Raw genomic sequence first — 21,015 nt, 5'->3', positions numbered from 1 at the left:
TTTGTGGCAGTGCCTTAGAACTACCCTGAGGACACTAAGCTTGGAGGGGGACTCTGGAAGTGCCCCACAATGCATTCGGCGGGGGCGTTCCTTTCCCTCTTCCATGCTCGGTGAACTTCTGCAGGGCACAGACTGTTCCAGCTCTGCTTTCCCGAGGCGTGAGACACCGGAGGTGCGGAGCGAAGGATGCTAAAGGAGCAGGTGAGATACAGTCATTGGCTCTCGGGCCATGGTTGTGCCTGCTTTGTGGCTGACAGTCATACAAAGCGTTACCATGCACTTGGGTGGCTCGAGCCCTTCACATAAGGAACAGCTTAATACCGGTTGAGAAGAAATCTCCGAACATGATTGGGTTTTCTCAGCCATTTCTCATCAAAGGAAGGAGGAAAGTTATCGTTAAGCACAGTTACAACGTATTTCTAGGGTTTTGGTTAGGAGTTAAGTATTTTGAAGAGGGAAGTACGTTTTGAGGACAAGTCTTAGATTATGTTCGATTTCCTCAGAGTTGGCAGCATTTCCAGGTATTACAAAGGTCATCTGAGCTTCTGCAGTGTTTCTCTCTCTCGTCGGGGACCCGGAGCTGCTACGCGTTACTTTCTCAGGCGGTCGAGCTTTCAGCCACGAAGTGTTTGACATCCGGTGAAGCGGTCTGGTACTGAGGTGTAGATTGGTTGGTGGTGGTTTGACTATAACCTTGATTCTCCTGAAAGATGTTTTATAGGGTTTCAGACGAGTTTGATCATTCTACGTACATTTTTAAAAAACAAAAAAAGCTGTGTTTGGCATTTTCATTAAGAAAACGGCAGATAACCTAATGCACAAAGGGCGAAAGAGAGACTCCTGCGGTTCCCAGAGGAAGCCCCGGCAGGCTTCGTGGGGATGGAAGAGGTTCTCAGGTCAGCTGTAATGCAGATCACAGCCGTCACACGATAACCTTTCTTTCTCTTTCGCTGGGGAAAAATCGGTATCTGACAGGAGCTTCGGAGAGGGGTGAGGCCAGAGAACGCTTACACCTGTCCACTGTGCTGGTGGGAGGGAGGTGGAGGCAGGTGGGCAGCGTCTGTTGCGGTTAATGTGCTCACGCCGGGACAGGTAATCCCCCTTCACGTATATACTGCAGAAAAGGTGTTAGCTGTAAACACTGGGACGCTTGTGCAGAAACGTCATAGCGTCAGCGTTTGAAACCGCACGTTTGAAAGCCTCTGTCAGCGGCACAATGGGTGAATGGAGTGTGATCGATCCGTGTGGGGACGCTTCAGTGAAAATACACTGTTACCGCGCAAGTCAGTGCAGACAGATGCTTCCTTGTGGCGTGGAAGGTTGCGTACGGCGAGCTGCCTCCCGTACAGGCACGGACGTTGGAGTTGTTGGGCTCTGCGCGCGCTGTGGAAGCACCTAGAGGTGCGCGGCTGGCGTGTCGTGTGACTGACGCGGGGGCGGCTCCCACCTCCCTCAAGTGTCTGTGTTCCCACGGAGTTCACAAAGGGGATTTGATGATGGTGACAAGATTTTATTTCTTAACCGGGGATGAGGATATTGTTCGTTCTTTGTATCTTTTCGTGGGCCTTTAACGTTACACAGTAGATAACAACTTGTAGACTCTTGCTTAGGGTCACACACACGGATTTTACGAGCTGATGAGGGGAGCCACAGAATCTTTGTTTTCTTTTTTTTTTTTTAAGATTTTATTTACTTATTTGACAGAGACGCGGTGAGAAAGGGAACACAAGCCAGGGAAGTGGGAGAGGGAGAAGCAGGCTTCCTGCTGAGCAGGGAGCCCAATGCAGGGCTCGATCCCACGACCTGGGACCATGATGTGAGCTGAAGGCAGGTACGTAACTGACTGAGCCAGCCAGGTCCCCGGAGCCACATTACAAACCAAATAATCCTAAAACTTGCCTGGAACCACGACAGACCTCAAACAGCCAGAGCCACCTTGAAAAAGAAAAGTAAAGCTATTCCAGATTTCAAAGTTGCATCCCAAAGCTGTGGTCATCAAGACAGCATGGTGCCGGCACAAAAACAGACACACAGACCAGTGGAACAGAGCGGAGAGCCCAGGTATGGACCCTCAACTCCATGGTCAGTGAATCTTTGAAGGAGTAGGAAAAATATCCCATGGAAAAAAGACAGTCTCTTTAACACATGGGAACACTGGACAGCAACATGCAAAAGAATGAAACCGGCCCACTTTCTCACACCACACACACAAATTCAGAATGGATCACGACCTGTGCCGAAGGCAGACCTTAACCAGTCGAGTCCCCCAGACGCCCCAGCCCCTGTGCACTGTTGGTGGGACTGCACGCTGGTACAGCTCCTGCGGAGAACGGTGTGGAGGGTCCTCCGAAAGTTCAAGAGAGCACTAGCCTGCGGTCCACCAATTGCACTATTCGGCGTCTACCCAGAGAATACAGAAACCCTAATTCAAAGGGACGTGTACCCCCTGATGTTCACAGCAGCGTTATCTACAGTCGCCGGGCCATGGAAACAGCCCACGTGCATCCTCTGAGGACCGGATGAAGGAGACGTGGTGTACGCGCAACGGGATGTTGTCAGCCCTCAAAAGAATGACCGCTTGCCATTTGCAATGACATGGTTGGAGCTACAGAGAATTACACCACGTGAAATAAGTCAGAGGAAGACAAACACCATATGACCCCACTCATGTGCGCTATGAGAAACAAAACAGACGAGCAGAGGAACAAAAACAAAAAGGCAAACCGAGAAAGACTCAACTCGACAGAACTCACTGATGGCGACCACAGGGAGGTGGGCGGGGGCTGGGGGAAGTAGGGGGGATGGGGAGTCGGGGGCGCCTGTCCTGAGGAGCACTGGGTGATGGACGCGGTGTTGAGTCACTGTATTGTTCATCTGAAACGGATCCGACGGGCGCCTGGGTGGCTCAGTGGGTTAAAGCCTCTGCCTTCGGCTCAGGTCATGATCCCGGGGTCCTGGGATCGAGCCCCGCATCGGGCTCTCTGCTTGGCAGGGAGCCTGCTTCCTCCTCTCTCTCTCTCTCTGCCTGCCTCTCTCCCTACTTGTGATCTCTATCTGTCAAATAAATAAAAAATAAAATCTTAAAAAAAAAAAAAAGTTAAAGAAAAAAAGTTAAGTGAAACGGATCCGACTCTCTATGTAACTACCTGGCATTTAAATAAAAACCGAAGATTTAACGGGATAGGCACTTGCTCCTATAATGGGCCCATAGTAAATGCTCAATGAAATTTCAGAAAAAGGGGTGCCTGGTGGGTCAGCCTTAAACATCTGACTCCCGATTTCGGTCCAGGTCGTGATCTCAGCGTCTTGGGATCGAGCCCCACGTGGGCTCTGTGCTCAGCGGGGAGTGCGCTTGGGATGCTCTCTCCCTCTGCTCCTCCCCCCATGCACATGCTCTCAAATAAATAAATCTTTAAACAAGTTTGGCAGGCCTCCAGCTGCCGGTTTCTGTCCGTCATTTGGTCTGAGATGTCCGGTTGCTTCTCTCTCGAATAACATACACAGTCTTCTGTGAGAATTCTATTACTCATTGTTCCTCACCATCTCAACTGGTGGTGGGAATTTGGCTACTTTAGATTCTAGTCTAGAGGAGCGCTCGGTGGCTTTTGTTTCTGGAGGGCGGACATCACAATCAAGCCTTTTTGTTTATTTTCATTGCCGGCTGGTTTTGAAGTCCCAGGTGTGTTCGTTCTTTGTTGCTTCCAGTTGTAATTTCTTCCAAGATGAATACGATTGTTGAGTCACTCACCTTTACTTTTAATGACTCAGCCTTGTGCAGCAGACCGCCAGGACAGCTTTCTGGCTTCTCACCAGGCCAGTCCACTCAGCCCCAGGCCTGCTACAGCTACGTGAAGACCGTGTTCTTTTCCTTGAAGGAGAGTTTCTTGTGTTGCTCTTGTAGCCTTTCGAGTTTGCGGGTGTCTTTCTGTTAGCCTTGCTTTCTGTCCTTCCCTTGTTAACGTCGGCTGTGTCTGCCCTTCTCAAGGCCGCAGAGCCGCAAGTTGCCTTTTGGAGCCTGTAAATCTGTTTATGACAAATCGTCTGCTTAGCTTTGGGATAGGAAGCAGAATTTACCGTTTTTGTCACTGGAAGAAAGTCTGACCCCTCGTCCTACGGTAGTTGGGGAAACAACATTTACTTCTAGTAACCCGGTGCCAGGAGAGTGCATTCAGTGAGTAGTTTCTCTTGACTTTGCAATTGGAAACTTGTACATTATTTACAAAATATTTGTGGTCAGGATAGAAATCTTGGAACAGAAAGCACTTACATAAGAAATAGGAAGTTCTCTGGGTTTGCTGTTTGCTAAGTCCTCTGTGACCTTGGAGCTGGCTCTGGGCTTCTGTGAGATGTGGCCTGGCAATGACACGGGGTCTCGGGGGGTTCTGAGGTCAGTTGTTACAACGACTTTTACCCATCCTAGGTTCTTGACGATGCCTGACTTTGACGAAATATGAATCTTAAAGACATTTGTCAACTTTGTGGGTCGTCTTTGTCGCTGTAAAGTTAAGTAGCAGTCAGTGGAGAATTTCAGATGGACATGTTTCCTGGAATTTGCCCCATCTTCCAGTTATCACTCAAATGTTAATTTTACCTGTTACGTTTTAAAGATTAGCTAACTTTAAATTCATTTGCTAAGGCAGGGGTTGCAAGACTTTTCTGTCAAGGGCCAGATAGAAACTATTTCAGGCTCTGGGGCCATCGGTCTCTGTAGCAGTGACTCAGCCCTGGTCTTGTAGCGTGGAAGCCGCGTGCGCAGCACGTTGCGTTTTAAGGACTTCCCGCTCCCTGTGCTGGTGATCGGAAGTGAGAACTCCTCTCTTAAGAATCCTGGATCGGAGACCTCAGAAAGTTGTAGGTATGAATACGACCTCTGAACTGCTCTTAATAAACCGAGACGTAGATGACTAGTGAGTAGGTTTTGATATGTGTAAAAACTGTCCGGAGAACTGGAAAGGGTCGGCAAGTTTGGCTCATTCTGTGGCCGAAAGGAGGCTGAGGTAGTCCGACACGTGGGCATCCCTGCTCTTGTGGGCGATGGTCTAGTGCCGTCTTCTTGAACCTGGTGGCATGGCCCGGACTTTGAGAAAGCCATCGAGATACGGGGAGGCAAAGACTGTCTCTGCGTGCTTTGCCGGGCTGAGGCCCTCAGTCACGGGGGTGGGGTCACTTTCCCTGTCTGAACTGAGCGCTGACCCTGTCCCAGGCCCTGGGTCAGCCGCAGCACTGAGCAACCAGCTCTTTCGAGTGTGTGTGGCCTGCGCGGGCGCACATGCCACGGTTCGTTTCATCAGGCCCTTGTTAATGGCCTGAATCGCTATTATGGGTTTTCTTGTGCCTCAGGCTCCAGCGTGTCTCGGCATGACACTGTCCCTGATCCCATCTTGATTTAAAATTTTGATGTTTTGCTGATGGTGGCGTTGGGGAGGTAGTTTGGATTTTTTTAAAACTTGCTTTACAATACATTTTAAAGATCCTGGCTACCGAACGTTCTGGCACCCCTTACATTTGCCCCCAAAGCAGGTGTTTTACTCCCTGTGCCCCAGTGAGCCCTGCTGTAGGTCCTCCGTCGTACACTGGACGTTGCCCATCTGCGTTGGACTCCGGGCCTGTTATCTTTTCCTGGAGAGAACGAGTGTTTGGGTAGTTAGCTTTTCCGGGCTCTTAAACCCTGGCTTGCCTGAGGTGATCAACAGAGTCTGAGCCCGTCCTTGGTTTTCCAGCTCGCAGCCTCCACGGGGCGTCTTCGTGGCTGCCGTGAGGAGGCGTGGCCCCTGGCTATGGCCCTAGCCGCAGTCCCGCCTGTCTGGGCTCCCTCCTTCCCGCACCTGTGCTCTGCTCCTGCTCTGTTCCTTACCGGTCCTTACCTGCTGCTGCGTCGGTTTCCCTGAACTTTCACGGTGTTCAAGGTGTGATTGTTACACTTTCATTTCTTGTAAGTTCTTCTAGGTTCGCCTTTGGATGGGCTGAGCATTTATGTGCTCGCTAGCTCCCATCAGGTGAACGCAAACGTACCTGTTTTCTGTTGCACGATTGATCATTCTAGTATCTGACAATTCTCTTTTTAAATTTTGGTTCTCGTTGGTTCTTGATGCTGTTGCTTCTGGGCCTTGTCTTTCATGATTTTGTGATTTTTGTCATGAAGTCACATTAGTGCTGTATTTGTGGGGAGTCTTTGAAGATCAGGTTGACGGTCCTTTCCTTCTAGAGGATGTTTACTTTGGCCAGGGAGCCGGAGAAGCTCCTGTCCCAGCTCTCCTTTTCTTTTCTTTTTTTTGAAAGAGGAGGTCAGGAGGGACAGAGGGGGAGAGAGAGAATCTTTTTTTTTTTTTCTTTCTTTCTTAAAGATTTTATTTATTATTTGACAGAGAGAGACACAGCAAGAGAGGGAACATAAGCAGGGCAAGTGGGAGAGGGAGAAACAGGCTTCCTGCTGAGCAGGGAGCCTGATGCGGGGCTTGATCCCCGGGGTCCCAGGATCCCCCCTGGGATCGTGACCTGAGCTGAAGGTAGATGCCCAACAACTGAGCCACCCGGCACCCCAAGAGACAGAATCTTAAGCAGGCTCCATGCCTGAGATCGTGACCTGAGCCAAAACCAAGAGTCAGACCTTAACTGACTGAGCCCCCGAGGAGCCCCTCCCAGCTCTCCTTTGTGTTAAAATTACACGGCTTGTGGGTTTTCTGGCCGCACAGAAAGTATGGATTCGTACCAAGCTTGGAAGCTCACTGTTCCCTGGCTTTGGGTGGGGCTCTGTGATCAGAGTCTCTGTCTTGTGTTGGTCTGAGGCTTTTCCTTCTGTCTGTCTGTGCACAGCCACTCTGTCGGCCTGAAGCTGGGTGCTTCTGGAACCAACCCTCTTTAGCACACACCTGCTTGGAGTTGCACTTTCCTGCAGTTCCTCATCACGGATGTTTTCCCCACGCTTCATGTAAGCTCATTCGTTCTTTCAGGGTTTTGCGGATCTTCGTGTCGTCTTTTTAATAAAGATTGCTTTGCACTGTGAAATTTTGGGATCGTACTCTGCAGTGGTGTTAGAAACCTCGTCCGAGACTTTTTCTGGTTTCAGTAGACTCTGACTTGCCAGCTGTGCTCTGTTTGCAAGATAGCTTGTAGGATCCTGTTTAACTCAGGACACCGTCCTGTTGTGAGAGCTGGCTGGGGTTATGGTGCTCTTCGTGCTTTATCCATGGATTAAACACACTCGCGTGGCCTGCGCGGGCTGCCCAGACATCACGGACCGTGTTCCCTGAGTGCAAAGGCAGGGTTAGCTTGCAAGCCGCTGAGCCGAACCGTTGGAGCACAGTATCCTCACGAACTGGGGGTCGCCCGTGTGTAAGTGCGGGAGCCGTGACAGAAGAGAGGGCTCGCTCAGTCAGGCCTTGAGGTGTTCTGCGGGACCCTCTCTGCGGCTCTACCCCTTGATTGTGGACTTTGTCCAGGTGGGATTCTGTGGGCCTGTGGCCGCAGCTTCCGTTCTCCTGTAGCATCCCAGGGAGCCGTCCTGCTTCACATAAGTCCTGCCTGCGGTGCCCGTCCCCCGCCCGCAGAATGGGACATCGGAGCGGAGGAAAGCCTCAGTCGCAGCAGGAGTGTTGAGGGTGAGGCCTCGCATGGGGCGGCAGCTCAACCTGTCTTCTTTCCGTTCCAGGTTACTGCTGATGTCCCTGTACAACGTGAGCATCAACCTGAAAGGCTTGAAGTACATCAGCGAGAGCCCAGGATTCATCCCGCTGCTCTGGTGGCTTTTGAGTGGTGAGGACAGGGTGTCCCCGTGAATCTTCTCATAATGCCCGCACCCCTCTTCCCCTCTGGCCGGAGGAAGGTGTCGGGTGTTAGAAACATTGGGACTGATTGTCCTGAGGTGTTATCATTCTTCTCTAACTGTGGAGGACGCAGGGGTGTGCTGGGTTATTTCTAGCTCTGCTGCTCAGAGGCTCCTTAGGGTTAGGAGTTTGCGACATGAAGAAAAATTATCTTTAAACATTTATATTTATTTTCATTTTTAAAAAAGGTTTTATTAGAGAGAGCGCACAAGTGCAGGGGAGGGATAGAGGGAGAAGCAGGCTCCCCGCTGAGCAGGAAGCCTGATGCGGGGCTCAATCCCAGGACCCTGTGATCATGACCTGAGCCGAAGGCAGACGCTTTATTAACTGAGCCACCCAGGTGCCCCCAAAGAAAAATTCTCTTATAAAACAGCTGGTAAAGGGTGTTTACCCGCTCCTTTGTCTGTGGACAAAACAGTGCTGTGTGTTGTCTGGGCCCCTGAATGTCAGGTGGAGGCAGGTGGGGGAAAAAGAAATCTGAGATTACAGCTCTGACGTCACGTACGTGGTATGTGTACGTGGAGTTTTTGTTTTCTCGGAAATAAAAGCTCTCTCTACTCTTTCTTTTTCTCTCTGACCACTAGTTTATTTATTTATTTTTATTCTATTTTACAAAGTTCTCGTTCCAGGGTGGTGAACATACAGTGTTACAGGAGTCTGTGGTGTGCACGGATGACACTTCTCTGTTACTCAGCGCTCATCGCGATACGTGCGCTCTTACTCCCCGTCCCGTTCCCCCATGCCCTGCCCTCCTCCCTTCTGGGGACCGTCTGTTTGTTCTCTGTAGTTGAGTCCGTTTCTTGGTTTGTCTCCTTTCTCCCCCTTTGCTCATTTGTGTTTTTCTTAAATCCCATATACGATGAAATCTTATGGTACTTGTCTTCCTCTGACTGACTGACTTCCTTAGCATGGTACCCTCTAGCTCCATCCGTGTTGTTTCAGATGGTAAGATTTCATTCCTTTTATGGCTGAGCAATATTCCATTCTGTATATACGACACCTTCTTTCTCTTCTTTGTGCACTCATCAGTCGATGGACACTTGGGCTGTTTCCATAATTTGGCTGTTGTAGATAATGCTGCTATAAATACAGAGTGCACATGTCTTTTCAACTTAGTGATTTTGTATCCTTTGGGTAAATACCCAGTACTGCAACTGCTGGATGGTAGCATAGTTCTGTTTTTAACTTCGGGGCTAGTCCATCCTGCATTCCAGAGCGGCTGCCCCACCTTGCATTCCCACCAGTAGTAGAGTTCCCCTTTCTCTGCACCCTCGCCAACACCTGTTGTTTCTTGTGTTGTCGACTTTAGCCATTCTGACAGGTGTGAGTTGGGATCTCATTGTACTTTTGATCTGTATTCCCTGATGATGAGTGATGCTGAGCATCTTTTCATGTGTCTGTTGGGACTCTGGGTATATTCTTCGGAGAAATGTCTGTTGATGTCTTCTGCCATTTTCAACTGGATTATTTGTGTTTTGGGTCATGAGTTGTATCTGTTCTTTATATATGTTGGATACTGACCCCTTAACAGATATGTTATTTGCAAATATCTTCTCCCATTCTATAGGTTGCCTTTTAGTTTTCTTGATGGTTTCCTTTGCTCTGCAGAAACTTTTTCTGTCACTTTTTTTTTTAAGTAGGCTCCGCGCTCAGCACGGAGCCCAGTGTGCAGCTTAAACTCATAACCCTAAGATCAAGACCTGAGCAGATATCGAGAATCAAACTCTTAATCGACCGAGTGACATAGATGCCCTGAGAAGCTTTTTATCTTGGTGAAGTCCCACCAGTTTTTTTTTTTTTTTTTTGCTTTTATTTCCTTTGCCTCAGGAGACGTACTGAGAAATATGTGACAGTCAATGTCTGACTATGAATTTAACCTAAGATTTTGTCCCAATTTATTCATCATAACTTTGAACGCTGTGTATTCAGGAGGTGCATATTTCACTCAGGTGCGTGACAAATGGACTTTCCCTATTTTTCCATAATTTAGATTGACCTCTGTTTGAGCTTCAGTTCTACTTGGTGGTGAATGCTTATTTTTTGTAACAGCTTTTTTCAGTTATAATTGATATGCAATAAGCTGCACACATTTGAGGCAGACGATTGAGAAGTTTTAACGTGAATATACACCTGTAAAATCACCGTGCGATAAAGAGTGAAGGTGGGCGTCACCTCCAAGAGGTACTTGTGTTCACTGGGGGTGCCTCCCTCCCACCCCTCGGATCCCCTCTTCCCAGATACATTCACCCTCTTCCTGCACTTGAAGTTGTTTTCATTTTCCATGAGTTTATGTACCTGCCGTCATAATCCTGCGCTCCGTTTACCTAGCTTCTCTCATCAACCTAATTGTTTGAGACCCGTCCATGTTATTGTTGTGGACTCGTAGTTGTTTGCTTTTTATGGCTAAGTAGCGTTCTATGCTGTGGGTTCACCACGACTACTTTATGCAGGTGTTGGTAGGTGCCTGGCTCGTCTCCAGGTTGCGACGATTACACGCGAAGCTGCTATGAATGTGATAATCTGTCCTTGCAAGGACATACACTCTCCTTTCTCTTGGGTGAACACTGTGGAGTGGCACGGCTGGGGGCGTGGAAGGTGGGTGCTACTGTTTTGCACGCCCCTGAGCAGCACGGCCGTGTTCGGCCCCTCGTCCTCGTGGCTGCTTGCGCATCTCTGCTTCACTCTAGACGATCCGGCAGGGCCATAGTGTGCCTCGCTGTGGTCTTAATCTGCAGTTTTATTATGACTGGTGACGCTGAGCGTCTTCTCATGTGCTTATTTCCCATCCATGTATCTTTTCCGATAAGGTATCTTTTCATATCTTCTGCCCATTTAAAACAACTGGGCTGTTTTAATTGAGCATCGAGAGTTCTTCTTGTATTCTGGATACAAATCCAAATACTGGATACAAATGCCGATATTTTCTCCTGGGCTGTGGCTTGTCTTTTTGTTTTCTTAAGAGCATCTTCAAAGAAGGTTGGAGGTTCTTAATATTTGTAAATAAAGATTTATGTATTTATTGTTTTAGAGTGAGAGAGTGAGAGTGAGAGCAGGGGGAGGGGCAGAGGGAGAGAGACTCCCAAGCAGGCTCCCTACTGAGCGTGGAGCCTGATGTGGATGTGAGACTTGATCTCATGACCTTGAGATCATGACCTAAGTCGAAATCGGGTCAGACACTTAACCGACTGAGCCACCCAGGCTCCCAAGAGTCTTAATTTTGATGAAGTTTAACTTACTCTTTTTCTTTTATGAATTGTGCTTTTTGGGGGGGAGGTGTAGAAATCTTTGCCTAAGTCAAGATCTTAAATATTTTAAGTTTGTTTCCCTTTAAGAGTTCTGTGGTTCTGCATTTTACATCAGGTCTCTGATCCATTTTGGATTATGACTGGCATGCTGCGAGAGGTGGGTGTCCCGGTTCTTGTGTTACGTAAGGCTGCCTGGCTGGCGTGAAGGCTCTTTTCCCCACTGGATGGCCCGTGCCCCTCTGCTGAAAGTCACGACAGCGGATGTGAGGGTGCGCTTTGGGGCTCGCTGTTCTCTTCTGTGGATGCATTTCTGTACTGTTATGCCACTACCACACTGTGTAATCTTAAAAGTCAGGTGCTGTAAATCCTCTAACAGTGTTCTCGTTTTTTCAAAGTTGTTTTGGCTATTTCTGAGTTCTTTGCATTTCTACCAAAAAAAATCCTCTGGAGATTTTTATGGGGATTATGTGGTGTTGACATTTCATTTGGGGAGAATTGATATTTTAGCGATACTGCTTCTTCCAAGCCACGAACACAGTGTAAATGTCTGTTTATTTAGATATTCTTGGGAGTCGGTCTCTCATGTTTCCTTATGTCGTGAGAGCAGACGAACTGACCTCCTTTGTCCCTGGCTGTCCTTGCAAGGACGCTAGTACAGCGAGCACCCTTGTTGGGAGAGAGAGCAAAGGGCGGTGTGTATGAGCACGCAGCTGGGGTAGTGCCTCCGGCCAGGTCAAAGGTCGGGCAGGCTTACCCCCATTCGGGCTCCTCTGTGTCACGCACCGCCTGGCCTGGCGTGGCCCTGTGGGACTGGGTCTCGCGGGACTGGCACACGTGTGCATATGGCGAGTAGTGTGATTCTTTTTCTTGGGCTCAGGAGGCTCGTGTCTCTCCTGCCCACACCTGTGAACCTACGGCATGTGGACTTGTTAGCTTCAGCACTCTCTGGCCTTTGTTTCCTACTGCCTGGTAACACCCACCCATCAGGGTTTCATGCTTGACTGAACAGCTTCTTTTCTTTTTTTTAAAAAAGATTTTATTTATTTATTTGACAGATAGAGATCACAAGTAGGGAGAGAGGTAGGCAGAGAGAGAGAGAGAGGAGGAAGCAGGCTCCCCGCTGAACAGAGAGCCCGATGCGGGACTCAATCCCAGGACACTGGGATCATGACCTGAGCCGAAGGCAGAGGCTTTAACCCACTGAGCCCCCAGGCGTCCCCACCAAACAGCTTGTCTTCTCTTGAGAACGTGAACGGAGGGACCCAGAGGATCAGAGGTGGTTGTCCGGGGCGCCCGAGGCACAGCGCGTCTGCGGGAGGGGAGGGGGCGGTGAGAGCGGGAGGAGATGCGGTGGGAGCACCTGCTCCTCCTTGAGGGCCAGTCGCTGTTTTAAGTGCGTTAATGGATTCACAGATTGATTTCTCCAAACTCCATGATACGGTAAAATCCTGTTTTATGGATGAGGCAGCAGGAGCATTAGGGGCACAGGAGCCTGCTTCCAGGTTATACCGCTGCTGAGCAGGAGCCCTGAGGGTTGGGCTCCAGACCCCACCTCCCGGCCTCTCTGTCGGCCTGCCCGGAAGCCCCTCAGACATGAGCCTTTGTCCCGGCCAGCTCCCCCCGCCCCCCCCCCCCCCCCCCCGCCGCCGCCGCCTGCCTGTAGGTCGGCTCAGCTTGCCTCGGGGATGGGTGTCCAGGAACCATAGGCCTCTCCGTCGCAGGAGCCTGCAGCCGGGGGTCCTTCAGCACCTTCGGCCAGCTGCTCACTCATCGGAACGGGGCTGTGGCTCCGTGTTCTGGGCAGCCCGTTTCAGCCGTGGTGCTCCGGAGACTGTCTGGGGCTGAGTGAAGATTGTTGCGAGTCTCCCTTTAATTTGTACAGCCTCTAGCTCCAAGCTGCCCGCGAGCGTCCGTTCCCGACTCTCCCCAGAGGTGGCGCTCTTCGACCAGGTGGTGGTTCCTGCGGACACCCTGGGTCACGCCCAGTAATGGAGGGACCAGGGTGAAGTGGCCTTAATGCCACTTTTCCCCACTGTGGCATCGGGCTTCCTTGCCCACGAAGACAACTGCTTGTTCTTCTGACACAGCGAGCACCGCCCGAACCCGACTGAATCTTCTGCGAGGCTGTTTTCCTGGTGTCTTTAGGGTTGTCACAGTCAAACAGACAAGGTCTCGGAAGCCCAGGATGTTCGACCTCTGAATTCCCTCTGGAATTACTTCAGCTTAAAAACTGAAACTTGTTACAGAATTTGGTGCATATTTTAGGAGGGTGAGTGTCTATTTTATTACAGAATAGGAAAATAGGAACAAAAGTAGTTTCCTGAAAAGTAATCGACGCTTCTCGGTGCTCGGCGGTGGTGGTGTGACGGCTTTCCGAATTCTAGACTCCTGTAACTGCTTAGAGCTAGGAGAGAATTTGAAAACCGGCTTCCTGTACCCCTTTGCTTTTAGGTAGATCTGCTTTGTGAAATACACTAGAGAAATAAAAATCTCTGGTTTTTTAGATGATCTAGGAAAAAGGATTTCATTGCTTCTGTCAATAACGGGGTCCTATTTTTATCAGTTCTCCGTCGGGAGATTTTTAAGCACATCAACTTTGGATGCATTTGACTCAGATTAAAACTGCAGGTTTTCTACTTGGGAATTCACCCAGCCTTTTAGAATCCCACTTTTCTGATCTGCAAAATGAAGCTTTCTCCCCCAGGCGTCTTAGTGTGTATGAGCATTCAGTCTCTGCAGTGAAAGCTCGTTTTCTGTTATTTCCTTTGACCTAAAGGTGGCAAGTTGTCCCACGTACCTGGAGTGCATGACCAGTTGCTGTGCATCGTCCCTGCCTTAACAACCTCATTTCCTGTAACGATCGTTGGATTTCACTTTCCTTCCCTTTGTTCAGCTCTGTGCCTGGCTTTCCCCCAGGCTTTCTCCGCATTCCTAACATTCCTCGTAGGCTGCAGAACTGGCAGAACTGGCGCAGAAGGCCAGTGAATGCTGACGAGGGCAGGGTGTGCTGGGATGGTGGCCACACGTTATGTAACTGCTCACGCAAACGAGTATTTCCATCACACTTTGCACTTTATGGCGCCGTGCTTCCTGCCACGGGACAGTGTTGCCTTCCGCCTTACAGTTACTCAGTTGGTGCAAGGGGTCTGAGACGTGTCAGTCCTGCCAGATTTGTGTCTTTAGCCCAGACCTCTGTCCTGAACTCCAGACTCACTCCTCCCACTATCAGCTTGCCGTCTCCATGTGGCTATCTGAGAGCCCTTCCAGCGTCTCCCCGTGCATGACCGCTAGCGGCATCCAGACGGCTCCGTGTGGACAGCTAACGGACGCTGAGGCTCCATGTGCTCAGATCCCGTGCCTCACCTTCCCCACGCTGACCTCTGACCGTGGCCTCCCCACGACAGCTCTGTTCTGATTTCTCAGGCCTTTGAAAACCTTAGAGGGAATCTCAGCTCCTTTTCCTTTCACACCCACATCCAATCTGTTAGGACATCTCGAGGGCTCCACTTTCAAAGTCTGCCCAGAATCTGACCGCCGTCTCCCACTCCCAGCTGGCTTTGGGCCACGCTCATCTTTCCTTCAGAGAGCTCCAGCGGCCTCCTGCAGCTCTCCCTCCTGGCCGCCTTCGCGGGGCATGAGTTGGGAGCCAAGGGTATGATGGCATGGATCCCAGACCGACTCTCTTAACTGAAAACGGTCAAGATGCTGAGTGAGATGAAAAAAAAAAAGTAAAAAAATTGCTCCTCTGAGCTAGAAAAAGGATAATTGTATCCAAAGCCCAAAAGCCAAACGAATGTGGAACAGAGAAGTTACGAGACCTGAGCTAATGCCTGCTTTGAGGACATTAGTCAAAATGCCCTTCAGTTTCCACAGCCTCACAGGGCGTGGGGACAGGAAACAAAGACCAGGTCCTCTCCCAGATGAGTACCCTCGTAGGGACCCCCAAAGGCATTGACCAGCATTGCGGGGGTAAACTGAAGCTGCTTCTCCAGCCCTTGGGGACTGCAGGAAAAGAAAACTGCTCTTGGGGAGGCCATTGAGAGCACAGGAGCGCTGGCTGAGACCAGCGAGCAGGATCCCAGCAGACGGAGGCTTCTCCCCGCTGCCCTCCGATCCTCGGAGCGTGCGCACTGCTTGTCTTCCCTGCTCCCATGAGCCGTCCCGAGGACATAGCCTTGAGATGCAGATGTGGTGTTGAGGCCATTTTAAGGGATACATGACTGAACCCCACTTAGGGCCTCTATGTAAACGTCCTCTTTTGGAGATAGAAGTGTTTTCGTTACTTTTTTTTTTTTTAAGATTTTACTTATTTCTTTATTTAACAGAGATCACAAGTAGGCAGAGAGGCAGGCGGCGGGGAGGTGGGGTGGGGAGAGCAGGCTCCCCGCTGAGCAGAGAGCCCGATGCAGGGCTCCATTCCAGGACCCTGAGATCATGACCTGAGCCAAAGGCAGAAGCTTTAACCCGCTGAGCCCCCCAGGTGCTCCATGTATTTATTTTTTAATTTGGTGAAGTTTTATTTCAGTTCTAGTCAGTTAACACACAGCGTTATACTAATTTCAGGCGGGGCAAGATAGCGGTTCAGCACTTGCGTACAGCACCCGATGCTCAGGACACGAGTGCGCTGACTCATCCCACCCTCTCTCCCGTTCCCCCCCTCCTCCCCTCTGGCGACCGTCAGGGTGTTCATCGTAGTTAAGAGTCCGTTTTTTAGCTTGTCTCTCTGTTTTTTACCCTTTGTTCGTTTGTGTTGTCTCCCAAATTGTACATATGCGTGAGTCGTACGGTATTGGTCTCTCTCTGATGCTCTTGTTCCATCCACGTTGTTGCAAGTGGCAAGAGTGTGTTCTGGTTTGTGGCTGGGTGACGCTCTGTCGTGTATATACCCGTGCCGCAGCGGGCGCGCACACAGGCTCTCTGCATAGTTGGGCCCTGCGGATAATGCTGCTGCGGACCTCAGGGTGCACGTGTCCCTTCGAATTCGTGTGTTCGTGTTCTCTGGGTAAAGAGCTGGTACGGCGACCGTGGGACTGAAAGGTAGCTCTGTCTCTGTTTTATTCTGGTGGGGGAGCGTGGGGACCCCGGGTCTCGGGGCCAACACAAGCCTTCTGTGTGCGCTCCCTTTGCTTACGCAACCTGCCAGCGGCCGTCCTAGAGCGGCCAGGCTTTTTCCCTGGTTCGTCTTCAGAGGCTGATCTCAGGTCCCAGCCCGGAAGCTCCGAGGAGGCTGTGAACCAGCAGTCGTCTGTTTGACCTTTGGCACTGAGTGTAGTGGAGGAAAATCTCTTCTGGAAATTTGCCACCCTCGGTTGCTGTTCAGGCAGCTTTGAGGCTTTAATTCAGACCCTGTGGTCGTCATTTAGAGAACAATCTTTTCTGGAGAATTCTTGGACTTCAACCAAGTCCTTAAAGAATTGTTAGAGCTAAGGTTTTAAGAACCTGAGCTCACATATTAAAAAGTCACAAAAAGCCTGGGACGCACCACTAGCAAGGTGACAGATAGTACAGGCTTGCAGAGGATTTCAGATGTGAGAATCATTGGGGCGGCGTAAAGTAAGTTTGTTTAATATGTTTCAAGAACTAAAGGAAGGGATTGATACATGAGTGAGGAGTCAGAGATTATAGAAAGGACCCGCAGATCCGAAAAAGGACCAGAGGCATTTCTGGAGACGAGCAGGGTAATGACTGGATATACAGTTATGAGATCGTTTAATAGCAGGTTGTAATAGTTGAAGAGCGAATTACATTGATAGGGACGCATCTGAAGATGTTCCTGAGAACGAAGCCCAGAGGGAGCAGGGCGGAGGGAGCAGGTAGGGGTGTGGAGGAGACGGAGAGTGTCACCCGTGATCAGCCAGAGTTCTGGGAGGAGAGCGGGTGGGACAGAAACCACATTGGAAGAGAGAGTAGCCCAGACGTTTGCCAAACTTGTTTCCTTAATGCGGGATGTCCACCTGCTTGTAAGCAGGACGAGTGCAAAGCGCTCTCCGCGGGCTGTAGTGAAGATCGCAGCATGTTAAGGACAGAGATGGTCTTAGAGGCAGGCGGCCAGGAAAGACATGGCTTCTGGCGGCGCACTTCGGAGGCTAGTGGCCCCCGGTGGCAGCAGCGTCCATCTTACCCTGGGACAGGAGCTGCCGACCCGAGTGCGTGGGGGCCCTCCGGCCACACACATTCTTCAGAGCAGGGGCGGGATGCAACTGCCACTGTCCCCACAGCCGTCCCCGGGTGTGCAGCGGGGGAGCGTGGGCTCAGAGCGCGGGTGTGTGAGAGAGAGTGAGGCCCGGAGGGAAAAGCAGATGTGTGGGGAAGTCTGAGTGGGTGTGGACCGTAGGAAGCCACCAGAACCAAAGCAACCGCTTAGAACGCTGGGAACAGGCAGCAGTAGGAGCACCGGGGGAGCGAGACAGGCGGCTGGTCTAGGAGTGCGGTCCTGCCCCGGGCTGGCAGGGGCCCGGGAGGAGCAGCGGGGACGGCTGACTGCAGACTTGCACGGCTCGGCGCAGGCCAACGCACGGATGACAGAAGCGGAACGTGCACCCGCGAGTCACCGGAACGCAGCCTGAGCTGCCGCGTGAAAGCTAATCCGGCGGCCGCTGAGAGAGAACAAGAAACAACAGGGTAGGAGAAGCGACCAGCGCAGGAATGTGAATGGGCGCCATGACCCATTTAAAACAGTGTCAGACAGTTGTCGACAGAGTACGTGTTGTTTATAGTGGTTCCAGCTAGGGCTGCAGAATGCGTACAGGCCGAGAGTGAAAAGAAAACACACTGGGCAGGTTCTTATCTGTTCATCAGAAGGACATACTGCTGTGGATTTATAGTGCACCTGTTAATACAGTCTCAAAATGAAACAAAAACTATAGAATTTTGGGTGCCTGGGTGGCTCGGTTGGGTGACTGCCTTCGGCTCAGGTCATGATCCTGGAGTCCTGGGATCGAGCCCTGCATCGGGCTCTCTGCTCAGCGGGGAGCCTGCTTCCCTCTGACCCTCCCCTTCTTGTGCGCTCTCTCTCTCTCTCTCTCATTCTCTCTTCCTCAAATAAATAAAATCTTTAAAAAAACTGTTGAGTTTTGGGTTATAAAGCAGGCCTCAACAGATTTCAGAGCACAATCATGAGGAATATCTTCTTGGACCACCGTACAGCAAAGCTGGAAATCAGTGACAAAAAAATAAGTGGATTCCCACATCTAGAAATTAAGTGACCCATAAGTGAAAGACGAAATCAGAACAGAAATCAGATATTTTGAAGTGAACAATAAAAATATTATATGTCAAAAATGATGAAATGCACCTAAGTAACTGTTTAGTAGAAGTTTTATTAGTTTAAGGAGGAAGGCAGGAAGGTGATGAGCTAAACATCTACCATAAAGATCTTTTTAAAAGTGGAGACCACCCAAATGAAGTCCAAAGAGGAAAAGAAGAAAGTAGAAACAAAGGGGCTGTGACTAGCAGGTTCCACGGCTGGTCTGCGCCGCTGGCCAAAGCGTCAGCAGAGCGAAGGCTGGACCCACGGAGACCATCTGAGCTGAGGGATGGAAACAGAAGAGCGTGCAGCATGTGCTGGGAGCTCCGAGGCCCGCGGGACCCTGGGGAGCACACCAACACGCGCAGGGAAGAGAGCAGAAACACTATTTGAGGGAGTGGGGTCTGAAAACTTCCTCCCTTTGAGGACGGAGAGTCCATACATGCGAGGAGTACCATGTGGGGTCCACAGAGACCCGCGTCTGGACGCATCGCAGTCGACCGTTCGCACTCGAGACAAAGAAGGCATCTCGGAATCAGCAAGGGACCACGACCAGGTGAACAGCTCTCCGCCCGCCGGAAACAGTGTTCGTGGCACGGGGGAGGATCTGTCCACGTTCTGAGTGGAAGGACGGTGTACCAAGAATTCCGTGTCCTCCTAAACCACCCTTCAGAAGTGGGGGCGAACTACACGCCTGGGTATATGAAGACGGGGGCGTTTTGTTGCGAGCAGAAAGGGCGTTCTTCAAGCTGGGAGGACACGATGGCAGGATATCGCCCCCATCCTTGCTGGGAGCTGCGGGGGTCACGAGGGGACGGCTGGGGTTTCAGAGCGGCTCTTGGTCCGAACTGCTGCTTGGAGAGATCTTCTCCCCGTGCCCGGTATTTACGGAAAAGAACTAAAAACAGGATCTTGAAGAGCTAGTCATATAGCCCTGTTCACCGCTGCATGGCTTACGAGAGCCAAGATACGGAAGTGAGCAGAATGCCTGTCGGCGGCTGAATGGACAGAGGGGAGGTGGGGTGTGTGCAGTGGGACGTTGCTCGGTCACAGAGCAGAAGGACATCCTGACCCCTGTGGCCACGTAACTGCAGCTTGAGGATCTTACGCTGCGCGAGGGAAGCCGGACCCAGACAGATTCTGCATGAGTCCGCTCATTCGAGGTACGCGAAGCAGTCACACACAGAAACCCGGAGTAGAGTGGTGGGCGCCGGGCCAGGGGGATGTCTCGCGGGGCCACGGTGTCAGATCTACAGGATGAACAGAGTCCTGGAGACGGGCGGACGGCGGGGAGGGTTGTGCAACAGTGTAGACGGACTTAGCATGACCCGTGCCCTTGAAAATGGTTAACAGCCCAAGTTTTATGTAAGTTTTAGCACAATAAGTAGAACATTCCACGTGTTGGCCGTGGAAGTCTAGTAACGCCACACGGGAGGAGAGTCGTAGGCGATCGCGGCCCAGAAAGCAGCTTCCCCAGATTGGAAACATGCCCCGATTTGTACGACACACACACACATGACATGACGTATTTAAACATCCCCCCGGCGGTGACTCCCCCTCCTCTGTCCACGTTCGTGTGCCTGTCGGCTCTGGAGGCTCAGCTCGGGTGCTGCCCCGTGGCAGTCTGCGTCCCGGCCCACAGCGCTCGCCCTCCTTTGGTTTCTGTTTCACCTGGAGACAATTGAACATTTTCTTGTTCTTTTGTTTCTCAAATGCCAGTTACCTCCAACTAGCCCCTACGGTGGGAGCCGGATCTTAGGTTTCTCTCGCATTCCTGTGACCACCGCCTGCCTCCCAGCGCCCCTCAGCCGTGGCCTCTGGCCCCCGAGCCGTGCAAACAGCCCCGCGCAGTGCAGCATCGCCGGCAGCTGCGGTCCGGCTCCCTCAGGCCGTGGCTGCGCTGCCCACAGGCCGCGTCCTGCCTCCCTCCAAGGTCTGCTCTCCAGCTCTGCATCGGCCCAAGCCCGGACTGGACCGCAGGCTCTTCTGGATTCCTGCCACCTTCTCCCCAGCCTCCGGGCTCTCTGCCCCCGCCTGCCAGCACTTAGCGCCCCACACGCGGCCCGGCCTCAGCTGCAGACGCCTCCGGCTCTGCACGCTCCTCAGGGGGACCCCACGGCCTAGACTGAGATCGGTGGTGGCATGGTTAGCCTCCGGGCGGGGAAGGCTCGCCCTAGATTTAGTTTCTCCGGGGCCGTCACCCTGGTTGCCCACCATGCTCCTGGCCCTTTTCCCTGGAGCGGGCCCTCTGCACTGGCCCCCGGTCAGCGAGGGACCCCGCAGTGCCCGGTGATGGTCTCTGTGGTGGGAGTGTGGGCGGAGCGGGATGGGATCTTCCTCGTAGGCTTCCCTGGCTAGAACTGCGAAGAAGGCCGCTGTGGGCCGCGGAACTACTAGGAGGCGCCTGTCTGTGCTGTCTGCGGCAGCGTCGCCAGCCACTGGAGCTGGGCCCCCTGTGCCGCCCGTGCCTGAAGCCGGGGGAGGCGCCGAGGCTGGAGATGCCGGCAGGAATCCCGCCATTGCTCAGCTTCATCCTGTCCGTCCCAGTCCTGGTTCTTGATTTTTTTCTCCAATTTCAAGGTACTCTGGAAGCTTCTGTGAATCACCCGTTTTGTTTTCCTTCAGTTAGTTCAAGGCTCGCTTCCTTTTGGTCAGGGTCGTGTTACCTCCCTCCTCCAGCCCACAGCCTGGTGCCACTTCG

At 51.5% G+C, this 21,015-nt stretch overlaps 1 protein-coding gene across 1 annotated transcript in view; it reads left to right on the top strand.

The window, feature by feature from the left end:
* Positions 1–21,015, top strand: part of LOC123940819 (heat shock transcription factor 2 binding protein) — a 98,128-nt gene that overhangs the window by 49,667 nt on the left and 27,446 nt on the right. The window contains exon 7 of the mRNA XM_046003719.1: positions 7,649–7,752. Coding sequence (XP_045859675.1) covers positions 7,649–7,752 — 104 coding nt within the window. The remainder of the gene's footprint in view (positions 1–7,648; positions 7,753–21,015) is intronic.

This window comes from Meles meles, chromosome 4 (assembly GCF_922984935.1).
Source record: "Meles meles chromosome 4, mMelMel3.1 paternal haplotype, whole genome shotgun sequence".
Lineage (NCBI taxonomy): Eukaryota > Metazoa > Chordata > Mammalia > Carnivora > Mustelidae > Meles > Meles meles.
This window is presented reverse-complemented; position numbering and strand designations above follow the sequence as displayed.